Source organism: Trichomycterus rosablanca, chromosome 3 (assembly GCF_030014385.1).
Source record: "Trichomycterus rosablanca isolate fTriRos1 chromosome 3, fTriRos1.hap1, whole genome shotgun sequence".
NCBI lineage: Eukaryota > Metazoa > Chordata > Actinopteri > Siluriformes > Trichomycteridae > Trichomycterus > Trichomycterus rosablanca.
In genome coordinates this window covers 30,971,757-30,996,960 of record NC_085990.1, presented here as the reverse complement: position 1 = coordinate 30,996,960, position 25,204 = coordinate 30,971,757, and the positions used below count along the sequence as shown (strand labels likewise).

Genomic DNA, 25,204 nt, shown 5'->3' with positions numbered 1-25,204 from the left:
TGTAAACACATGACTCATTCAGGAAAACTCTTTTTAACTGTTGACTGAGCACCATCTTATATCATCTCCAAAGCAAAGCTGAGACCTAAACAAGACTTAGACAAAATCAGATGACCGTCAACAACAGGGTAAACTTAAATCTAATAGACGTTTTGTTTAACTTTTTTATGGTTGCACTTCTGACGCTGTCCTGCTATGACCTAGCCTGTGTTTGACATCAAGTCATTTGTGCAAAGCAGACGGGAAGGAATTAAATGTGAAAAATAACTGGAATTCACTGACGTCCGAAACAGTTCCTATTCCACCGAGGGAGCAAATAAATGGGTTCTGAGCTACTGCAGGTCCAGAATCACTAAATTAATCAAGCTGTGCTTTTGGTTCATGCACCTGTTGAGTTCATTATTGTGATTTGCAGTCAAACAACATTTATTCAGTTAATTAACATCTGGATGTACAGGGAGTGCAAAAGTTAAGTCACAGTGTTATATAATTTCATTGACAGTTCTCACATTAAAGTTACATTCACCAGTTCTAAAATTGCTCAGTGACATCATATAAGTACATTATTCTATAGTAAAAATACTTACATTTATCAAACCTATTTTTACTAGACTTTTTTGGCCTGCTTGAAGGCTTTTGCAGCTTTTACAAACTGACTATGGGGGTCATATTTTAAAAAGATGAAGAAAAATAATAATAAATAGGCTACAGGTTTTTAAAGGAATGTATGTTTTGGTTTTGTAGTCCAGAGAATTCTGTCGGGAGAGGGGTGCTGGAGGATGAAGCTGCCAGCCAAAAGAAGAAGAAGACGGTTCGAAGTCTTATAAGTCATACATAAGTATATAAGTCATATATATTTCAAAAAGAACAAAAACAGGCTACAGGTTTTAAAGCAATGTATGTTTGGTTTTGTAGTACATAGAAATCTATTGGGAGAAAGGTGTTGGTGCAGGAGGAAGAAAATGACCAAAGAGGAGGTTTATGGTTGCGATGAGGAAGGACAGGCAGGTAGTTGGGGTGACAAAGATGTTCAGGACAGATAAAAGACAGAAATGCAGACAAATGAGCTGCTCTGGTGACCCTTAATAGGAGCAGCCAAAAGAAGTAGATGATGTTTCGAAAAGACCCGTGTATAAAAATATATAATTTTTGAACTAGAAATAATTTACTAATTTAGCAAGTAAGCAGCTCCCAAACTTGAAATAGCCTAAGCCAGATGAACACTGTATAATTTAAGCTGTAGATTACAATCTGTAATTGTGGTCAAACCCAGGCCCTTCTTGCAGTGAGGCAACAGTGCTACCAACTGTGCCACCATGCTGTGCAACAATCTAATTTCCTATATAATAACCATGAAACCACAAAAATTTAATAATCATAGTGAGTTAAACAGTCTGAGCAGTTAAATCTCATGTTTTTCTAGCTTGTAGCTACACTAAATGGCCAAAAGTATGAATAGGAGCTTGTTGGACAATTAGAAACCATGAGCATTAACTGTTGATGCATGCTCAATAATCCAGGTACACAAATCCACAAAGTTGAATCAGTTAATCTGGACACAAGTTTGTTGTAGAGATACGTTTCGTCACTCAATCCGAATGACTTCTTCAGTCTGAGCTGGTGTTGAATACCCCAACCTTATATGCAGTTGATCGATGTCTTAAAAACTAGAGAGGAGCAGATTGTACAAAGACTTACATCACGTCTAGATGAGCCCACTCTCCAACAAGTGATTAACTTCACGCAGAAGGCTCGTCTAGGACAACATGAAAAGTCAAAAACCAGGCAGCGAAAAAAGTTTGACTTGCTTGCTGCAGGACAGAAACACCAACAGACCATGGATGGCCGAAAAAGGAATGAAGGGCAAACACACGCTGGTGATGTGGACAAGTGGGTGAAGAACTTGTCGGACAGACAACTCACACAAGTGGAGAAAGACATCTTGGCTAAGGGGTTGAATTTCGCTGTTACACCAAAGCAAGTCCCACTAGTGGAACTGATCACAGCCACAGAATCAGCAATCCGCAACAACAACATCTCCGACCTGGAAGCGGAACAGTTGCCTGAGTAATGCAAAGCCTCCACCATCCAACATCAGCAGAGACGAGAGGTATGCACTTACTACACTTAGTAAGGACAATAACATCATCATACTTCCTGCTGACAAAGGTAGATGTACTGTTCTATTAAACCAGATAGACTATCATGAGAAAGTGATGTTGTTACTTAGTGACACTAACACTTATGAGCTGCTGAAACGAGATCCAGGTAGTATCTACAAGAAAAAGGTGATAGATTGTCTGAAAGTTTTAGAACAGAACAACGCTATTGACCGGGCTTTGTACTACAAATTATATCAGGGGGAGGCTACTCCTAGTCTGTAAGGGTTACCTAAGATACACAAACAGGATGTACCTTTACGACCCATTGTTTGTATGATTAACTCTGTGACTTATAACATTTCTAAGTTTCTAGCATCGATTCTCAACCCGTTGGTAGGTAGCACGGAACATCACATTCAGAACACCATGGACTTTGTGGACAAGGTGAAGGGCATCATCATTGAGACGGAGGAAACAATGGTCTCGTATGATGTTACATCCCTCTTCACGTGCATTCCGGTTGCTGAGGCAGTGGAGGTGGTCCATAGGAAACTACAAGGCGACCCCACCCGGAGCACGAGGACCACCCTTACCACGGACCAGGTGTGCACACTCCTAGAACTGTGTCTTCAGTCCACCTACTTCTCGTACAGAGGACAGTTCTACAAACAGAAACATGGGTGTGCTATGGGGTCCCCCGTCTCATCTATTGTTGCAAACCTGTACATGGAGGAAGTGGAAAAGAAGGCACTAAGGACCTACTCAGGGACACCGCCGAGTCATTGGTTCAGATATGTGGATGACACCTGGGTTAAAATAAAATCAGAGGAAGTACCACATTTCACGGACCACATCAACTCGGTGGACAAACACATCAAGTTCACAAGGGAGGATGCAAGCAACAACGTTTTAGCCTTCTTAGACTGTGAAATTGCTAGTAAAGATGGGGGACGGTTGAAAGTAAATGTTTACCGCAAACCAACGCACACGGACCAGTACTTAAGGTTTGACTCCCATCATCCTTTGGAGCACAAACTAGGAGTCATCAGGACGCTGCACCACCGGGCGAACAGCATCCCCACAGACACTACGGCCAAGGATAGAGAGAAATCTCATGTCAAGAAGGCCCTGGGTGAATGTGGTTATCCCAACTGGGCATTCGTAAAAGCGGGAAAAATGCCCAAACACAGCTCCAGTGGATCGAAGGGAGGAGAAGAACAACCGCGGGCTAAGCGCAAACCAGTGGTGATTCCGTATGTGGCGGGAGTATCGGAACAATTAAGACACCGTGTTTCAGTTGCTTTCAAACCCCAGAACACGCTACGCCAGAAATTAGTTCACCCTAAGGACCGGGTTCCTCGACACAAACAGAGTAACGTAGTGTACGCTGTTAGGTGCCGGGAGGATTGCCGGGAACTGTACATCGGGGAAACTAAACAGCCACTGGCGAAACGGATGGCCCAACATAGAAGATCAACCTCTTCTGGCCAGGACTCTGCGGTTTACACTCACCTGCAAGCCAGCGGCCACTCATTTAATGATGAAGATGTGCAGATCCTTGACAAGGAGGAACGCTGGTTTGAACGTGGAGTCAAAGAGGCCATTTACGTGAAGAGGGAACGACCATCTCTGAACTGGGGAGGGGGCCTGAGAGTACATCTCTCACCATCGTACAACGCCGTCATTGGAGCGTTACCCCAATCATGTGTGAAAGACACACATGGCCATTGTAATTAATGGTCATTGTGAATTTCATATAGACCTGCTCACCAGTTCCATTGTTATGCAATGGGCGGTGATCGGTCGTTATGCAAATCAACTGCATATAAGGTTGGGGTAATCAACACCAGCTCAGACTGAAGAAGTCATTCGGATTGAGTGACGAAACGTATCTCTACAACAAACTTGTGGCCAGATGAACTGATTCAACTTTGTGGACATGAGCATTAACACTGAGCTGCATTACACACTATACAGTTATAACATACACTGACCAGCCATAACATTAAAAGCACCTCCTTGTTTCTACACACTCTCCATTTTATCAGCTCCACTTACATATAGAAGCACTTTGTAGTTCTACAATTACTAACTGTAGTCCATCTATCTCCCTACATACCTTTTTAACCTGCTTTCACCCTGTTCTTCAATGGTCAGGACCCCCACAGGACCACCACAGAGCAGGTATTATTTAGATGGTGGATCATTCTCAGCTATGCAGTGACACTGACATGGTGGTGGTGTGTTAGTGTGTGTTGTGCTGGTATGAGTGGATCAGACACAGCAGCGCTGCTGGAGTTTTTAACGACCATGTCCACTCCATTATACAGTGGTGTTCAAAAAAATAGCAGTCCAACACCATTGACCTGATAAATCACTGTTTTTAGTAGAAATGCTATTTCTACATAGCAAAAATTTTACTTGAAAGTGTAGTAGAGTAATGACAACAAAACAAACCCAACAATTAGGACATGCATGCCGCTCATTCTGAGTAATCGAAGCATTGATTGAAAGGGGCTTGTTCAAAATAATAGCAGTGAGGAGTTCAATTGGTGAAGTCATTCATTCTGCAGAAGAACGGGTGTCAATTTTGGCCCTTATTTAAGGTAGGAGGGGGCAAATGTTGCACAGGTTGGTCATAGCACATTTCCTTCTGAAATACTGGGTCAAATGGGTTGTTCCAGACATTGTTCTGATGAACAGCGTATTTTGATTAAAAAGTTGATAGTAGAGGGAAAAAACATACAGAGAAGTGCAGCAAATTCTAGGCTGTTCAGCTAAAATGATCTCAAATGTCTTGAAGTGACAACTAAAATCTGAAAGACGCGGAAGGAAGCGTGGAACTACTGTTTAATTGGATCGAAGAATAGCCTAAATGGCAAAGGTTCAGCCAATGATCACCTCCAGAAAGCTCAAGGAACATCTGAAGTTACCAGTAAGTACAGAAGATGATTAAGTGAAGCCAATTTACCAGCAAGAACTCCTTGCAAAGTCCCGTTGTTAAGAAAAAGACACGTCCTGAATGGGTTCAAATTTGCCAAGGAACACATTGACTGGTCCAAAGAGAAATGGCTGAACATTTTGTGGACTGGTGAAAGCAAAATTGTACTTTTTTGGTCTAGTGGCCGTAGACAGTATGTCAGACAACCCCCGAGCACTGAATTCAAGCCAAAGTACACTGTGAAGACAGTAAAGCATGGTGGTACAAAATGATGATATGGGATGTTTCTCATACCATGGTGTTACGCCTAGTTATCACATACGAGGGATCATGGATCAATTTAAATATATCAGAATACTTGAGGAGATCATGTTGCCCTATGTCGAAGAAGAAATGTGCTTAAAATGGGTGTTTCAACATGACAATGACCCAAAACATCTTGGTTACAGACAAACAAGATTGAGGTAATAGAGTGACCAGCCCAATCCCCTGACCTCAATCCCATAGAGAACTTGTGTTCTGATATCTGAAATGCGTTCTTTTGAGGCAAAACCCAAAATTGCAGAAGAACTGTGGAATGTAGTCTAATCATCCTGGACTGGAATACCTGTTCAGAGGTGCCAGAAGTCGACTCCATGCAACACAGATCTCAGAAACAATTGTAATGCCACTAAATATTCGTTCAGTAATTTAAACTAAAGTGAAACCTCAAACATTTTTAGTTTATAGATACATTTTTTGAGAAAAATGCTGCACTGCTATTTTTTTGAACAGCCTAATATTCATTTTTCTTAATTTTCTGTAAAGGATGAACACAAACTGGAAAAATGTTGTTAATGATTTGATTTAGAATTGAAAGTGTAGTATTTTCAGTGCATTTGCATTTATGGAAATAAAAGTTATTATAATGATTTTGTGCTTTATTCACTTTTTTAAAATCACTGCTATTTTTATGAACACTACTGTACACTCCTACTAGTTGGTCCACCTTGTAGATGTAAAGTCAGAGACAATCACTTATCTACTGCTGCTGATTGAGTTGGTCATCTTCTAGACCATCATCAGTGGTCACAAGACACTGCCCACTGGGCGCTGTTGGCTGGATATTTTTGATTGGTGGACTATTCTCAGTCCAGCAGGGACAGTGATGTGTTTAAAAACTCCATCAGCATTGCTGTGTCTTATCCACTCATACCAGCACAACACACACTAACACACCACCACCATGTGCGTGTCATTGCAGTGCTGAGAATTATCCACCACCCAAATAATACCTGCTCTGTAGTGGTCCTGTGAGAGTCCTGATCATTGAAGAACAGCATGAAAAGGGGCTAACAAAGCATGCAGAGAAACAGATGGACTACCGTCAGTAATTGTAGAACTACAAAGTACTTCTATATAGTAAGTGGAGCTGATAAAATGGACAGTGAGTGTAGAAACAAGGAGGTGGTTTTAATGTTATGGCTGATCAGTGTACTTTATTTTTTACAAAGTTTTTCACAAAAGTTTCTTTTTGTTACATTTTTAATTACCTTTCAATGTTAGGTGGTTAAATATTTTTGATTGCAACTGTATATACTACATTTTGGCTTATATGGTCTGTGTGTAATATGCAAATAATTTTGTAATGATGACTTTGAAACTTTTGATACACTAAACAGTACAGAACTGGAGGGGTACTCAGGTGGGAGTTACTGTCTCTGAGAAAACATGTCAATTAAGTAATTATATTTCTGACTGTGAACAAAAACACATGATTTAAAACACTCACGCCTCCACTGTGGTTTCTAGCAAAAAAACCATGATTTTTGCTAATACGAAGATGGAAACTGAGGTTGAAAGTTTACGGGCCAGCCTGAAGGGCTGAGAAATAGATTTCTCTTTTTCCCATTACTAAAACTAAGTTGAAAGCTTTTTTCCACAGGGAGTCTGCATACGTTATTGATCAATAAAGCTGGAAGATTAGTGTGATGTGAATGTGAGTGCATGTCAGAAATCCAGACTACGTTCCACCGGACACGCCAAAAAAGCACAGCCGGCCCTCAGAGCCACACTCATGCGTCATCACTCTGTTACTGTTACACTGTGGCTTGCTCGCAGCTAGATTTCTAACACATTAATTACAAAAACACAACCAGTGCATGTGGAAGGTGGAACAATATTTTTTCTATAGTGTCATGTTAGTGTATGCAGGTTTTTTTTTTGTTATAAGAGGCTGTTAAGTGACATTTTGGAACTGCTCTGTGCCAGGCCTTGTTCTGCTGCATTAGTGAACTGTATTTTGAGCGATGGTCCGTGAAGCCAGCAGTTGGTTTATGACATCATCGTTATATCCCAGGATGCCCTTCAGAACTTCAACTGTGTGCTGACCAATAACAGGAGGTGGAGTTGGCTTGTGAAATTCGAATGCACTGAAGCGGACAGCAGGACCTGTGGGAAAATCGAATTAAATATAGCACCTTATAAAATACAATAAGAACAAAAAAACACAGCTGAAGCTGCCTTGCAGCCAGCTACTGGAAAGTAAGACTTATAACGTAAGTACGGAATGAATTGCTAAGTAACAGATTCTAATAAATGCATTTACAATCTAGCTTATAAAAACGGCTTCATTTCTTTTTTAGGAAGATTTTGCTTTTCAGCTTTTTGAATGCAGGCTCTGCCTAGCTAATTAGATATTGTGGACATTATCAGTGACATACCTTTTTATTATAAAATAAAGTACTGAAAGAACTATTTACTCTAATTCCTGAACTAGAGATTTGGCTACACATTTGGTGGGACACAGGCCAACATAATGAGATTAAAGTTTTCCATCAACATTTGGGGAAAAGCTTACATCTACTGTTAATGTAATAATAAGGAGGTTTAAAAGAACAAGAGCTGTAAGGAACAGTTATTGAGAGACAATTTTGGATCAAGAGTTCGAATCCCCAGCAGTGCTATCAGTCAGTAGGGTGTCTACCTACAGATATACACTGATCAGCCGTAATATTAAAACCACCTCCTTGTTTCTACATTCACTGTCCATTTTATCAGCTCCACTTACCATATAGAAGCACTTTGTAGATCTACAATTACTGACTGTAGTCCATCTGTTTCTCTACATACATACTTTTTTAACCTGCTTTCACCCTGTTTTTCAAGGGTCAGGACCCCCACAGGACCACTACAGAGCAGGTATTATTTGGGTGGTGGGTCATTCTCAGCACTGCAGTGACACTGACATGGTGGTGGTGTGTTAGTGTGTGTTGTGCTGGTATGAGTGGATCAGACACAGCAATGCTGATAAAGTTTTTAAACACCTCACTGTCACTGCTGGACTGAGAATAGTCCACCAACCAAAAACATCCAGCTAACAGCCCCCCGTGGGCAGCGTCCTGTGACCACTGATGAAGGTCTAGAAGATGACCAACTCAAACAGCAGCAATAGATGAGCGATCGTCTCTGACTTTACATCTACTAGGTGGACCAACTAGATAGGAGTGTCTAATAGAGTGGACAATGAGTGGACACGGTATTTAAAAACTCCAGCAGCGCTGCTGTGTCTGATCCACTCATACCAGCACAACACACACTAACACACCCACATATCACCCACCACCCAAATAATACCTACTCTGTGGTGGTCCTGACCATTAAAGAACAGGGTGAAAGCAGGCTAAAAAAGTATGTAGAGAAACAGATGGACTACAGTCAGTAATTGTAGAACTACAAAGTGCTTCTATATGGTAAGTGGAGCTGGTAAAATGGACAGTGAGTGTAGAAACAAGGAGGTGGTTTTAATGTTATGGCTGTTCAGTGTAAGCTTGAAGGGTAAGCTTGAAATAATATTTTGCTTTGGCAATCCTACTCAATGACTGTGGAATGAGCTGAAGGGTCCTCAAGAAAGCAGGATTTTTGAAGCCTGAAGGATACGGAAATATTCTGGACTGAGGAGGTCTTTCAGATTCCTTACTTTGAATTGTGCCTGTTATCATTGATGTCTAAATATTGTTTCCAAATTGTATATTTATGAATAAGAAACAAGGTTTGTAAACTAGCATATCATGTTTGGAAAAAGTAATTCTCCCCTTGCCTAGTCAATCAATTTGTTCAACCAGTTTAATTGGTGGGCCAATATACAGTAGGTAATTCAAAAGTCAGTCTAAATTTTAGCTAGCTCCCTAGAATATAAATTCAACTTATTTTGGTCTTTCAAAACCATCAGTGTCAAGCAGTAATGTTAAAGTTTTTATAGGAACATTTGCCAATTATATTAATAAATTATATTTGGTAAAAAATAGTCTAAAAGTGTTTAGACTAGGGCTCCACAGTGAGCGCTGGCATCTCCAAATTGACACAACATAGAAAAGAATGCCTTTATTTGTCATTTATACATATACAGGTGTACAGTACAACGAAATTCTCTCTTCGCATATCCCAGCTTGTTTTTGGATGCTGGGGTCAGAGTGCAGGGTCAGCCATTGTACGGCACCCCTGGAGCAGAGAGGGTTAATGGCCTTGCTCAAGAGCCCAACGGTGGCTAGAGCCGGGATTCGAATTCTCAACCTTTTGATTGATAGCTCAAAGCTCTACCCACTAGGCTCCCACGGTGCCAATTGGTAATTCTACCAGGAGTGGCTGGCTAGCTGAAATTTCTCTATAAACTGAGCAACAGCTTATCCAGAAGATAAAATAATAACCAGTGAAAAAGTGTAGCAGGAAGAAAGCAACATATTATTATTTTTATTTTTTTATAGAAACATTAGTTTGTATCTAACATTGGCACATTTTTACTTCAATTAATTAATTAATGCACTTATTGTAATGAGCAAAATTATCTGGCCATACAATAGGACAATTTATCCTGATAAGATTTTATAAATAAGTGATAATTTAGCTTAATAAATAGGCTGATTAATTCTATAATTACTTCATTATAATCTAATAATGAAAAGTCTTTTTGTCTAATCACAACTATTTGCATATTTTTTCTTAACAGACATTATGTGAAGTGTGTATCATATTTGAGTAATAAGTTGGATAAAATTATAGCATAACCCCTATTAGTCCCATAAACCTGATAAAGACGCTATTAAAAAAAAACTGAATAGCAATTCATAGTCAGAATGTGTGACTCACTTCCTTGAACTCATCTTATTGCAATCATTAGGCGGCATTAGCATATTTCCTATTTCCCTTTTTTCTTTCCAAAGCCTCATTAATTTTACTGAAACTAATTACCAATTCTCTTCCACAGTGTTAACAAAGTATCAGGGGCAGATGCTTGTTCACTGAACAAACCGAGAGTGCAAGACCCACATTCATAAATCATTTGCTGCAATGAAAGGTGGGGACCCCCCATGCACTTTTGAAATCTGCAGAACTGTTTCTTCCTGTGTTTTAATGCGTCTTATACACACCTACAGGTCAAATGCACTACACACTGTACCTTACTGGCACATTACATATACAGTCGAATCCGGTTAATTGGACCACCGGTTAATCGGACCAGCCGCTTATTCGGACCGAATCCTAAAGTACCGAAACAAATCCTATTATGTACGTGTAATGTTATTCGCTTATTTGGACCAAAATTCCGTTTAATCGGACCAAAGAACGTGAGAGCGAATAAGAAAAAGAAGCCACAAGCCGCCACTTAGAGCGGATGCAAAGCGGGTCAGCGAGATATGGGAGGATTCCTGGGCTCCCCGGGAGAATTTATGCTTTTATCAAAGGTCAGGAAATCCGAAAAGTTGTGTTGACAAGAGCAAAACCAGCGGGAGGTGAACACGCCCACCACTTTCTTTCCCACAACGAAGCACGCAGTAGCCAGCAGCGTGGTTATTGGATCCATCTGCATCTCCGCTTTTCGGCGAAATGAAGTCAAGCGTAAACAAGAGTGTCCGGCAACACGTGCAAGGAATTCCCTCCTGTCAATCACGATTAACGCGTCAGATCACACTGGATAAGTTCTTCAAACGTTGACTGGAATTTAGTAAGAACTTTTTTTTTTATTATGCTTCGCATGCTGAGTACCTATACATTGTGTTGTAGATCGTTTCGAAAAACTTGTTTGCAAATTTATTTTTCAATGAACAAAGTTCGTAAGCAACAGTAGTTCTTGTTTGTACGTTCGCTATACGTGTACAGTATATCGCACAATAAAGGTTTAATAAACATTTAATATGTTACATAAATTATAGCACGTCCCGTCTTGTAACATAGGGCATGTTCGTGTAATCGGACCAGCCGGTTATTAGGACCAAAACGATCGCGTCCCGATGTGGTCCGATTAACCGGATTCGACTGTACACCGAAAAGGCATAACGTTATTACCACTGACGGGTAAAGTGAATAACACTGATTATCTCTTCATCACAGCACCAGTGGGTGGGATATATTAGGCAGCAAGTGAACATTTTATCCTCAAAGTTAAGCAGGAAAAATGGACAAGCGTAAAGATTTGAGCAAATTTGACAAGGGCCCGAATTGTGATGGCTAGATGACTGGGTCAGAGCATCTCCAAAACTGCAGCTCTTGTGGGGTGTTCCCGGTCTGCAGTGGTCCAAGGAAGGAACAGTGGTAGGCCGGCGTCATGGGCGGCCAAGGCTCATTGATGAGGTGGGGAGCGAAGGCTGGCCTGTGTGGTCCGATCCAAAAGACGAGCTACTGTAGCTCAAAATGCTGAAGAAGTTAATGCTGGTTCTGATAGAAAGGTGCTAACTAACATCTTGGTGCCAGATACCACATCACACCTTCAGGGGTCTAGTGGAGTCCATGCCTTGACAGGTCAGGGCTGTTTTGGCAGCTAAAGGGGGACCAATGCAAAATTAGGAAGGTGGCCATAATGTAATGCCTGATCGGTGTATGCTATGATGGTAAACCACCTACATTAAAACCTCCTATAAGCACAATGGTTTTTTAAAACAATACATTTCACATTCAAACTATGACAAAATAAGACAATGAAAAGACAGTCTTTCAATTAAATTTCCTGGAATTGTAAATGTGCAGACTTAAATTACTGGCATTTGTTCAGTTTTTTTTTAAAAGCACCTTGGTAGCCCGTTTACCTCCTTAACCACACCTGGTGCATATTTATGCAACAATCTGAAGAAGTATCCACATACTTTTAGCCTTACTTTGTGAGTCAGTGAGTTTGGGTAAAGGAAAGTCAGTATCCTTACTCAGGGTAAGCCATCGTTTCAATGCAGAATCATGCTTAAATGCCACTAAATTATTAAATGTTAATGGGCACTACATTTTAAAGAGCATATATTTCATGACAGCCATGCATTCTTAAGTGGCTTATATAAGACAGGCTGATAATTGATGCTTGGTAATGCCCACAGCAAGTTTATACAAGCACTATAAATTAATTATACATTTAAAAATAGGCTCAGAGAGTTATATGCATTAAATTCGAATATATAAAAACATCATAGTTTGAAAAAAGTAGGAAAGAAGTATGAAAGACGATGGCAGGCAGCACAAAGATGCATTTTTTTTTTTTTAAACATTTATTAATTTTCACCAGCTACCTTTTCCAGTTCTGGGGTTGCAGACCTTTTCTACCCCTTTTTTTCTCTTTACCTTCTCCTTCTATTCTTCTCCCCTGCCTCTTACGACCCCAAATCAGAAAAGGTTGGGGCAGTATAGAAAAAGCAAATAAAATAAAAATGCAATGTTCCTTACATTTACTTTGACTTTTATTTGATTGCAGACAGTTTGAACCCAAGATAGTGGGCTAGTAATGAGATGGAAAAACTAAATAATGATGTGATGTCAACAGGTGATTGTAATCATGGTTTGGTACAAAAGCAGAGTCTTTGATGAGCAAAGATGATCAGAGGATCTCCAGTTTGTCAACAAATGCATAAGAAAATAATTGAATTGTTTAAAAACAATGAACCTCAAAGAAATATTGGAAGGGATTTGCATATTTCTCCCTCTACAGTGCATAATATCATTAAACTATTCAAGAAATCGGGAGGAATTTCAGTGCATAAAGGCCAAAAGCGCAAGCTTAAGCTGAACGCCCATGATCTTTGATCCCTCAGACGGCTCTGCATCAAGAACCGCCACTCAACAATAGCTGATATAACCACATGGGTGAGGGATTACTTTGGCAAACCCTTGTCAAGCACTACAATATGGAGTTACATGCACAAATACCACTTAAAACTTTACTGTGCAAAAAAGAAACCTTATGTTAACTATGTCCAGAAGCGGCATCGACTTCTCTGGGCTCGGCAGCATCTAGGATGGACCATCACACAGTGGAAACCTGTATTGTGGTCAGATGAATCAGCATTCCAGGTCTTTTTTGGAAAAAAAACCAAAGACGAAAAGGACCATCCAGCCAGGACCCCAGCTTCCAAAAACAAAGCCAGGGTCTGTCATGGTATGGGGCTGTGTCTGTGCCCTTGGCAAAGGTCATTTACACTTCTGTGATGGCAGAATTAATGCAGAAAAGTACATTGAGATCTTAGAGCAACATATGCTGCCTTCAAGACCTCATCTTTTCCAGGGACGTCCATGCATTTTTCAACAAGACAATGCAAAACCACATGCTGCACACATTTTAAAGGCATGGCTGCAGAAGAAGAGGGTACGGGTGCTGGACTGGCCTGCCTGCAGTCCTGACCTGTCCCCAATAGAGAATGTGTGGAGAATTTTGAAACGAAAATGCAACATTGTACATCTTAAGACGTGTTTGCAGGAAGAATGAGACAAAATAAAAGCTGAAACACTAAATCACTTGGTATCCTCGGTGCCAAAATGTATTTTAAGTGTGGTGAAAAGGAATGGCATCATTACAAAGTGGTAAATGCTTTACTGTTCCAACTTTTTTGGAAGTTGTTGGAGGCCTGAAATGCAGTAATGAATGTTTATTAATAACTGAAATGAAGTTGACCAGATAAAACATGAAATTTCTCAGGTTCATCCTGTCAGCAATCAAATAAAAGTCAAAGTAAATGTAAGAGACTGTTTTTTTTATTTTTATTATTTGCTTTTTCCATGCTGTCCCAACTTTTTCTGATTTGGGGTTGTATTTTTCTTTAGCTTCTTGCTTCCCTTTTCGTTCTCTCTTGTTCCTCTCCACCTTTTTTATTTATCTCTTGTTCTTGCCCCTAATTACTTTTAACCTGCTTTCTTCCTCCTTACCTTTTGTATTTCTTTTTCTCTAACGGCCTCTCATTAGTCTTTACTTCCATTAGATGTTTGCCCAGAATTCTTTCACACAAGCACAACCTGACCCATCATCAATCTCTGCAATAACGTGTTTTTTTTAGCCTCATGCTTTGTCAAGGAAGAGATGCTCCTCAACAAGTAGGGTTCACTGCTTTCCTTGGGCTCATTGCATAACATTCATGCTGGCTGAGGAGAAGAGCAGACTCCACAACTTTTAAAGCTATGTGGTTCTCTATTTCAGTGGCAGAGTCCTACATAGATCTCCATGTGTACAGAGAAACATGCTTTACTTTACATAGTTACATTTAGCAGACACTTTTTATCCAAAAAAGTTTAATTACTAAGATATTTCTCCACTGTTTGTGCTACTGTTCTCCACTGTTCGTGCCTCAACCAGACAGAATGAGTCACTGTTCTAGAAATGAAAGGTGACACCCTATAATGTAGAGTGCTTGATCAGGCCGATGGCACAGCTGAGACAAGGTTTTGCTAGAATAGTTAATTCTACCTAGTTTTATCCTACCTTAAAGTAAGTAGTAAAATTACTCATGTTGAATAGGCCATTAAATGTAGAGGTATATTTATAGCATTATCATTAAAACCTTGGCACTGATATAAATAGTGACCCATAGTGTAAGCTAGGGATGTAACGATACACTCTACCCACGATGTGATACGATTCACGATACTGGGTTCACAATACGATTTAAAATAAAATACTGTATTTGTGCTTCTATCTAAATAATGAATGCCATTTTATTTGAGGTAGGTACAAACTATGCCAAATAATGCTTATTGTGTAAAGAAACTGAAATGAAATTTTAAAACAAATCCAACATTATATAAATAAATGAATAAGACAAATAAAGAAAGTATCCTCACAAATAAAATTGGCTGGAAAATCCACCTACCTGGCAACTTTGTAAAGTGCAGTCAACCAGGCGAGGTGAATAGCGCCAGTGCCCTCTGCTGTTTAAAGTGAATATCGATTCATCTTAAATGAATAAGCGATTTAAATCGTGGCACATGTGCACCAATTTTTAACTGTCTTGTGGTGCATCGTTACATCCCTAGTGTAAGCAAATTTTGGTCAAATGTGTTGGTAATAAAAAACACAGAAGTAATGACAAACACAAAAACTGTATGGGAAGTGCTGGCACATTGATTAAGGTATTGGGCAATTTATTGAAAGGTCTTTGGTTCAAGCCTCAGCACTGCAAATTGCCACTGTTGGGTCCCTGAGCAAGGCTTAACCCTTAATTGTATGCAATGTATGCAGTCACATGTGTCACTTTGGATAAAAAGTGCTCGCTTAATTCCATATATGTAAACAGGCCTACCACTGGTCTTAAGGAGTTAAAAAGACACCCGCTAAACCAGTTGCTTGATTCATGTAAATATCAGCATCCAACCATGAAGAACATTTGCTCTTTGTCTTGTGCGGAAATGTGGTGAGTGTAGTTTTCCAGCGTTTCCATGGTGATTGCATGGGGCATTAGGTTCACCATGATTTGGCTTTATTTTATTGCACTGAATAATAATAATAATAATAGAATTTTATTTATAAGCGCCTTTCAGGATACACAAGGACACTTTACACATCAAAGAAATTAAAAGAGAACAACAGAAAAGGTATAAAACGAGTAATAAAACATAAGAAAGTAAATAGTACTACTGCAAATATATATATATATAACTGAGAATAAAACAAATTAAAAACAAGTATTCAATAAAACTAAGAATTATGGAAAGCAGTTCTAAAGAGATAAGTTTTTAATTGCTTCTTAAAAATTGTCAAGGAGGAACATGAGCGGAGATAAAGGGGGATGGTGTTCCATAACTTTGGGCCAACAACACTAAACGCTCTTTCACCGTACATGCGCAGCTTGACAGGAGGTACAGAGAGCAAGCTGGCATCAGCAGACCGGAGCGAGCGTGAAGGACAGTATCTGGTCAGCAGAACAGAGAGATAGTCAGGAGCCAGACCATGCAGGGACTTGAATACTAAGAGGAGTATTTTGTAGTTTATGCGATATTGGACTGGAAGCCAGTGCAGATCTTTTAGTATAGGAGTGATGTGTTGCCAAGAGCCAAGGCATGTATCAGTAATGGTTTCACCTGGTGGAGCTTGCAGTCATTTCTGTGGGCTAATATAAAAAACTCTCTCAGTGCCTGCCAAGTCCTGAGTAAATCCTGAGAGCTTTACAATGCTCTTTGTACTCTTGGCTCAGCAAATGATGTGGACAAATTCCAGTCAGGCCAAACTATACTCATTACTTAGCCTATTTCTATCAGTCTGATGAAAAGAGTAGACTATAGAGAGATAGAGTAAAAAAGAGAAAACGGTAAATCACTTACACATGGGTTATTTGTCTCTGTCTGACACTTTAGTTACTTAATTAGCCTGGGATTAAGATATTAGCTATTAGAGCCAAAGTACAAGATGTGCGCTATTTCATACAAAAGGTTAACAAGTAAATTCCCTCTAGTAATAACAAACAGAATTATTTTAGGAAAAACCACACATACTCTCGAGATGAAAACAAGTGTATGCTACATAAGCCTTTTTAGTCATTGCAAACCCCCAACCCCCTCATTCATCATCCATCTACCAAACAATGAGATTAATGGCTACTAAATATTTCTATCAAATTATTAGATATCATTAAGTGTTTAAACCACAGCTGAAATAGTGATCTTTTGGTTGTGTAAAGCACCACCACTGTCAAGGTTCCACTGTTAGACCCGTGGGCAAGGCCCAAGGCCTTAATAGTTTGGATTGTATTTGGTCTGCAGTTGTAGGTCTCTTTGTATAATAGTGTCAGCTAAATGCTATAGTGTAATGTAAATATTTTGGATATGGCGACATTACTGTTAAAGCAAACAGCTACATTTATATTTCTTAGAGATTTATTAACAGCATCACATACACTATATTGCTAAAAGAATTCACTCACCCATCCAAATAATTGAATTCAGGTGTTCCAATCACTTCCATGGCACCTAGGCATGCAGACTGCTTCTACAAACATTAGTGAAAGAATGGGTCGCTCTCAGGAGCTCAGTGAATTCCAGCATGGTACCGTGATAGGATGCCACCTGTGCAACAAGTCCAGTCGCAACTAAATATTCCACAGTCGACTGTCAGTGGTATTATAACAAAGTGGAAGCGATTGGGAACGACAGTAACTCAGCCACGAAGTGGTAGGCCACGTAAAATGACAGAGCTTTCTGCAGAGTCAATCGCTACAGACCTCCAAACTTCATGTGGCCTTCAGATTAGCTGAAGAACAGTGTGTAGAGAGCTTCATGGAATGGGTTTCCATGGCCGAGCAGCTGCATCCAAGCCTTACATCACCAAGCGCAATGCAAAGCGTCGGATGCAGTGGTGTAAAGCACGCCGCCACTGGACTTCACAGCAGTGGAGACGTGTTCTATGGAGTGAAGAATCACGCTTCTCCATCTGGCAATCCGATGGATGAGTCTGGGTTTGGTGGTTGCCAGGAGAACGGTACTTGTCTGACTGCATTATGCCAAGTGTAAAGTTTGGTGGAGGGGGGATTATGGTGTGGGGTTGTTTTTCATGAGTTGGGCTCGGCCCCTTAGTTCCAGTGAAAGGAACTCTTAATGCTTCAGCATACCAAGAGATTTTGGACAATTTAATGCTCGCAACTTTGTGGGAACAGTTTGGGGATGGCCCCTTCCTGTTCCAACATGACTGCGCACCAGTGCACAAAGCAAGGCCCATAAAGACATGGATAAGTGAGTTTGGTGTGGAAGAACTTGACTGGCCTTGACTGGCTTCTGGAAGAATGGTCAAAAGTTCTGCCACTCAGGTGGCGCAGCGGTAAAAAGACACGCTGCAACCAGAGCTGGATTCTGAGTACCTCGTATCGAATCCAGCTCTGCCTCCCCGGTTCGAGGCTGAGTGGCTGTATGAGCAACGATTGGCCGGTTGCTCAGTTGGGGAGTGGGACAAAGAACCGGATGTTGGTCTCTCTCTGTCAGAATGCGATTACGACCTCTGCCGGCTGATTAGAGGCGCCTGCACAGGAGATGAGGAAGAGTGCCCTTAGGGTGTGTCTCTCCGCATGCAACACTAGGTGGCGCCAAACTCATCAATGTGCGGGTGGCAAAAATGCATCCGGCTGCTGTTCATATGTCGAAGGGGATATGGGTTAGCTTCGATCTCCTCGGTCAGGGCAGGGTTCGGCATAGACAGAGAGAAAGCACGATGCAAATTGAACAATTGGATGCGCTTAAGGGGAGAAAAAGGAAAAAAAAAAAAAAAAAGTTCCCATAAACACACTCCCCTAAACCTTGTGGAAAACCTATGGATTAAGAATGGGATGTCACTCAAGTTCATATGCGTGTGATGGCAGGTGAGCGAATACTTTGGCAATGTAGTGTATATATGGGGGGACTTCTTTCTTGTAATAATGTAACTTGTACTATAACAATGCCAAAGCATCAGTAAAAACCCATTACTAGATCAACTGTCTAGTCGTAAATTAAAATGATTTATTAATTTTGTTCAGAAAGTATGCAAGCTATTGGACATTTGAGTGCTAAAACTAAAGATAAAAAGCAAGAGAAACACACTGTAATAAAAGAATATTAATTATGCTAAACACAATACATTAAAAATAGTACTGTATAAAAGGAACATTAAAACTATTTGTAATAAAAATCTGACCTGAACAAAGTAAGGTAGGGAATGTAGCACTGGCAGAGAAAAGGAAAAAGCATAGTTGGAATGAAGGAGAGTGTTTCCATCAAAAACACTCAACAGGCCAAAAAATGGGACTGAAAGGACTATTATCAAGGACCAGTTCAGGAAAAAAGTAGTCAAAGCTAAAATAAATCCACAGTTCAAATGAAACAATGCTTGACTTGTAGGAAATGACTGGTGGGCAATGATGATGAACCTCCAGCTGCATTGTTTGTTGCTTGGAATGAGTAAGTATACAGCTATCTGTGGAGCTCATCTCCGGTTTTGCCATTCAGACTTAAAAGCAGAGTAGAAAGGAACATTTCCAATCACTCACTGCAGAGACAGGATAAAAGGAAGCAGGATCTTACGTCATGGCTACGATTTAACCCAAATTTGTTTTGAAAATTAAGTAAAAATGAATTTTAAAAAATGTTGCTTTGAAAAAGGGATTTCCTGTAAATCACTTGTAATTAGTGGTTTGTAAAGATAACAATGGGGTCAAAGATGTAAGTAAATGTGTGAATGTGTGAGTGTTGGCCTGCAAAAAACTTAGGCCCTAGCCAGCATGGTATGTCTGCCTTGCAGCCAGTTTTTTTTAGTAAGCGCTCAGGACCTAACGTGACCATAATTGTTATGTATTTTTACAAATCCTTTATATGGCATCACTTACACATTCACTTAAACCTTACAATTTTGAGTAGGCAATCCACCTTCCATAAAAAAAAGTGCAAAAAAAGCTGATATACAGTGGTACCTTAAAACTCAATGTCAATTGGTTTTGGTAGTGGCGTTGAGTTTAAAAGGTGTTGGAAACCTATTAATGAATTCCATGGTCCCGTGGAACTGCATGTATTTTAGGCTAATGTAAAGTAATGGGGTTGTTTTTGACACATACAGTGCCTTGCAAAAGTATTCACCCCCTTGACTTTTTACCTCTTTTGTTAAATTACAGCCTGTAATTTAAATGTTTATTTAATCTGAATTTTATGTAATAGATCTGCACAAAGTAATTTAAGTTGGTGAGGTGAAATGAGAAAAAAATATATATGTATATAAAATTTTTTAATAATAAACTGGAAAATGGCGTGTGCGTATGTATTCACCCCCTTTGCTATGAAGCCCCTAAAAAGTTCTGGTGCAACCAATTACCTTCAGAAGTCACATAATTAGTGAAATAAAGTTCACCTGTGTGCAATCTATGTGTCACATGATCTGTCAGTATCTATACACCTTTTCTAAAAGGACCCAGAGGCTGCAATACCACTAAGCAAGAGGCACCACTAACCAAACAAAACCATGAAGACCAAGGAGCTCTCCACACAAGTCAGGGATAAAGTTGTTGAGAAGTACAAGTCAGGGTTGGGTTATAAAAAAATTTCCAAATCTTTGATGATCCCCCGAAGCACAATCAAATCCATCATCATCAAATGGAAAGAACATGGTACCACAACAAATCTGCCAAGAGGGGGCCGTCCACCACAACTCACAGACAGGAGGGCAATAATCAGAGAGGCAATACAGAGACCACAGGTAACCCTGAAGGAGCTGCAGAGTTCCACAGCAGAGACTGGAGTATCTGTCCATAGGACCACAATAAGCCGTACACTCCACAGAGCTGGGCTTTATGGAAGGGTGGCCAGAAAAAAGCCATTACTTAAAGATAAAAATAGGAAAGAACGTTTTGAGTTTGCCAAAAAGCATGTGAAAGACTCCCCAAATGTATGGAGAAAGGTGCTCTGGTCAGATGAGACTAAAATTGAACTTTTTGGCCACCAAGGAAAACGCTATGTCTGGCGCAAACCCAACACATCTCATCACCCCAAGAACACCATTCCCACAGTGAAACATGGAGGTGGCAGCATCATGCTGTGGGGATGTTTCTCAGCAGCAGGGACTGGGAAACTGGTCAGAATTGAGGGAAAGATGGATGGTGCTAAATACAGGGATATTCTTGAGCAAAATCTGTTTCAGTCTGCCAGTGATTTGAGACTGGGACGGAGGTTTACCTTTCAGCAGGACAATGACCCTAAGCATACTGCAAAAGCAACACTCGAGTGGTTTAAGGCGAAACATTTAAATGTGTTGGAATGGCCTAGTCAAAGCCCAGACCTTAATCCAATTGAGAATCTGTGGTCAGACTTGAAGATTGCTGTTCACCAGCGGAAACCATCCAGCTTGAAAGAGCTAGAGCAGTTTTGCCTTGAGGAATGGGCAAAAATCCCAGTGGCTAGATGTGGCAAACTCATACAGACTTATCCAAAGCGACTTGCAGCTATAATTGCTGCAAAAGGTGGCTCTACAAAGTACTGACATTAGGGGGGTGAATAGTTATGCACATTGAAGTTTTCTGTTATTTTGTCTTATTTGTTGTTTGCTTCATAATAAAAAAAAATTCACATCTTCAAAGGTGTAGGCCTGTTCTGTAAATGAAATGATGCAAACCCCCAAACAATCCATTTTATTTTCACGTTGTGAGCCAACAAAACACGAAAAATGCTCAGGGGGGTGAATACTTTTGCAAGGCACTGTACATTGACAATAACACAAATACAATATAATGCTATTAAAAACAGTTAAAAATGAATAAAAATACATTAAATAGAGAGATAGAGGAAAAAATGAGAAAACAGTGAATCACTTACACATGGGTTATTTGTCTCTGTCTGACACTCTAGTTACTTAATTAGCCTGGGATTAAGATATTAGCTATAAGAGCCAAAGTACAAGATGTGTGCTATTTCATACAAAGGTTAACAAGTAGTACTAGCAAATGGCATTATTTTAGGAAAAACAACCCACACTTAACCAATAACTTTACATCTTTATTGTTTTCATATGCTTCTTAATCGTGAAGATGCTTCATCTTTGAATACTGTATTCCGTTCAGATAAATTCACATAAAAAGCGGCAATATAGCTTTTCCTCTGGCTGTGCCGTTATTTCCTATGGAGTGTGGCGGTGCACAAAGCTTAACGCGACATTATACTAAAACAACGAGCAAGGAATTTCATTAAAGACTCCAAAAAGCTGATTCTTACAATTTCTCAGCACCCTGAGCTATAACACAAGTTTAAAAGTGAAACAGGAGAAAAATCCAGATAACACAGATTTTTAGAGTGGATTTTATTCCACACAAATGCAGATTCACTTTGAATCATCACTTTGATGACGTTTTAACGTACCGCTTAAGCCAAGCGCTAAACTAAGTGGCTTTTCAGTTTAAGTAAACGTTGAGTTTAAGGTACAAATTTCTTGACGAAGGGAGCTGAGTTTAAAAGATTTTGAGTTTAGGGGACGTTGAGTTACAAGGTACCACTGTATACTGTTTATAGTGTGTAAGTAAATAAGTGAATGTGTGAGAAAGTGACACCATACAAATGATTAGTTCCATATTGATATTCTGCCTTGTGCCCAGTGAGTTTGGAAAAGCTCAGGACCACTGTGACCTTGACTGGGATTTTGTGGTTACAAAACTAGAATAAACATAGTATACTGGGCAGCACAGTGAAGAAACAGGAGGTGTAGTTTTGTGAGGCTTTGGTTCAAACCTTGCCAATTGCTAAACATAAATTAGTATTGTGTATTCGTAGTTTGGCTAATTGAATGCCAGTTTAAATTTTACATTTGTGACAGGAATAGTTATGATGCAATTAACACATGAATTCTCAGTAATTAAATCCTAGTTTTTGCAAATATTGAAATGCTTCATTCATAAAAGTGTAAAACAGCTGAATACATTGAGTACAGTTGATTACCTAACTACTCCTTCATCTGTTTCAGCATCTACATAAGATGATGAAATATAGTGCAAACTGTGTTGAAGACAGAATGGGATATACCCAGATTAATCATAATCTCTTTTGTCATATTAGCCCAATTACTTACAAGCCTGAAAATGGTGGCATAAAAGCAAGTTCTACAGTTATCCATGATAAAACCAACTGATTTAAAATGTAACACATGGTTTTAGAATAATGGCTTAATCCTCATTGAATATACAGTAGTGAGTGTTCCAATCTTAATGGTTAACACACAAATACATATAGAGCAGAAGCTCCAAGACCACAAAGCAAGAAATCTAGAGTTGTCTGCCATCCATCATTCACTGTGTAATAGCCCCAGATTTTCTCAAATCCATCCTCCAAATTATGGATATTTTGACTCAGCCCACAGGTTTTAGGTTGCCTTAGGTCTGGAGACTGAAATAACCCCCGTAAGAGCCTGGCTCTGCTGCTGGTGAGTCATTTTGTGAATCTGGGGCTATGATTTGGAGACCTGGTTTAAGATCCAGTAAAAACATAAACTAAGCCTTACAATTTTTATCAGTTTCATATTCAGTCTCAAAAAATAAATACTATTTTTGGCTATGGTGCTCAGACCCAAAAGTGAAAAGGTACATTCATTCATTTATTCACGGCCTGTTTTAATTCATCGGGCGAAAAGTAAGGAGGACACACACACACACAACCACTCACATATTTACAAACACATTCACACTTTTAGTAGCTCCAATTGGCCTGACTGCGTCTCTTTAGACTGGGAAGATACCGGAGCACTCAAAGGAAACCCACTCGGACACAGGGAGAACATGCAAACTGCACACAGAAAGAACTCAGGCCCCTCTTGCTTTGAGGTGACATCACTACCCACTCTGCTACTATGCCACCCAAGGTACATTAAACTTAACTAAATTAACCGTTTACATAGTTGTAGCAGGTAGGCTTGGAGCCAGACAGCACAGATCTCTAAATAGGATGAAGCAATTATTAGATAATTGAATGAATGAGTAAATTCCATACCCTGTCTTTAAAAAAAAAATTTTTTTTTAATGCATCTGGACACCAAGATGGTAATGATATAATAAGGGCACTCCACCCAGAGGTATTAAAACCGTTACCTATTTTTTTTTAAATTTATTTATGCATTTTCTCAATTTTTCTCTTGATTTAGCAAGCCAATTAGTCTTCTGCTGCTGGCGATCCCGACTGCATTCAAGAATGCTCCTTGCCCCTTCTAACGCGTGTGCAGTCCTTCAACCCCTTTCCATTTTGCCATGATTCAGTGGATTCACACATGTGGCTCATCCACTTCTGCACAGGTGCCTCGGTCTGCTAACGCGGGTTCTTGCACAGCGTTTGAAGACCTAACCCACTTATTCAGGCCCTGACAATTGTGCTCGCTAGATGGTGGCCAGTCAACCGGGAGCAGAGCCAATATTCAAACCAGGGTGTTCAGAATCTCAGCGCCAGTGTGCTGGCGTACCTTTTTAAACACCTCACCGTCACTGCTGGACTGAGAATAGTCCACCAACCAAAAACATCCAGCCAACTGCACCCTGTGGGCAGCGTCCTGTGACCACTGATGAAGGTCTAGAAGATGACAATTTCAAACAGCAGCAGTAGATGAGAGATCGTCTCTGATTTTACACCTACAAGTTGAACCAACTAGGTAGGAGTGTCTAATAGAGTGGACAGTGAGTGGACACGGTATTTAAAAACTCCAGCAGTGCTGCTGTGTCTGATCCACTCATACCAGCACAACACACACTAACACACCACCACCATGTCAGTGTCACTGCAGTGCTGAGAATGACCCTCCACCCAAATAATACCTGCTCTGTGGTGGTCCTGTGGGGGTCCTGACCATTGAAGAACAGCATGAAAGGGGGCTAACAAAGCATGCAGAGAAACAGATGAACTACAGTCAGTAATTGTAGAACTACAAAGTGCTCCTATATGGTGAAGCCAATAAAATGGACAATGAGTGTAAAAACATAGAGGTGGTTTTAATGTTATGGCTGATCAGTGTATATGCAATATATGATTTAAAAACCATAAGGTATGCAAAAATCAGACTTTTTTAACTGAAGCAAACAAGTTTGAACCCTAATAAATTCTGCCTCTTTTTTGTACCCCATGCTCCCAACAGTTATGTATTTATCAATTTAAATATGTGTTTGGTTACATTTTGCTTACCAGCAACAACTGAGTCCTTTCCTTTCTAAGAGAAACATAGTAAATATGGTTTTATCAGATATTTGTATTAAAATACTTTAACGTTTAATGTCTCCACTACAACTACCGTTTCTATTCAGAATATTATTCTTTTTTTCTTTTTTTTTGTTCTCTTCTTCCACTTGCTTCATTCCCAGAGTTAAAGAGCGAAGAGAATGAAAAAAAGCATTATCTTCTATCCTCCACTGCCTCCGGTGATGTTACAACTTTTAGCTCATCTGAAGTGAACATCTTCACCACAGGTATTTGAGCC

The 25,204-nt window shown here is 39.9% G+C and overlaps 1 protein-coding gene and 1 pseudogene across 1 annotated transcript in view; one reads left to right on the top strand and one right to left on the bottom strand.

Moving 5' to 3' along the window:
* The first annotated feature begins 1,642 nt into the window (after positions 1–1,642).
* LOC134310659 (uncharacterized) lies at positions 1,643–7,147 on the top strand (annotated as a pseudogene).
* sugct (succinyl-CoA:glutarate-CoA transferase) overlaps positions 6,594–25,204 on the bottom strand; it is a 167,390-nt gene continuing 148,779 nt past the window's right edge. The window contains 1 exon segment of the mRNA XM_062991152.1: positions 6,594–7,473. Within this exon segment, the coding sequence (XP_062847222.1) occupies positions 7,310–7,473 (164 nt within the window). The 3' untranslated portion in view covers positions 6,594–7,309.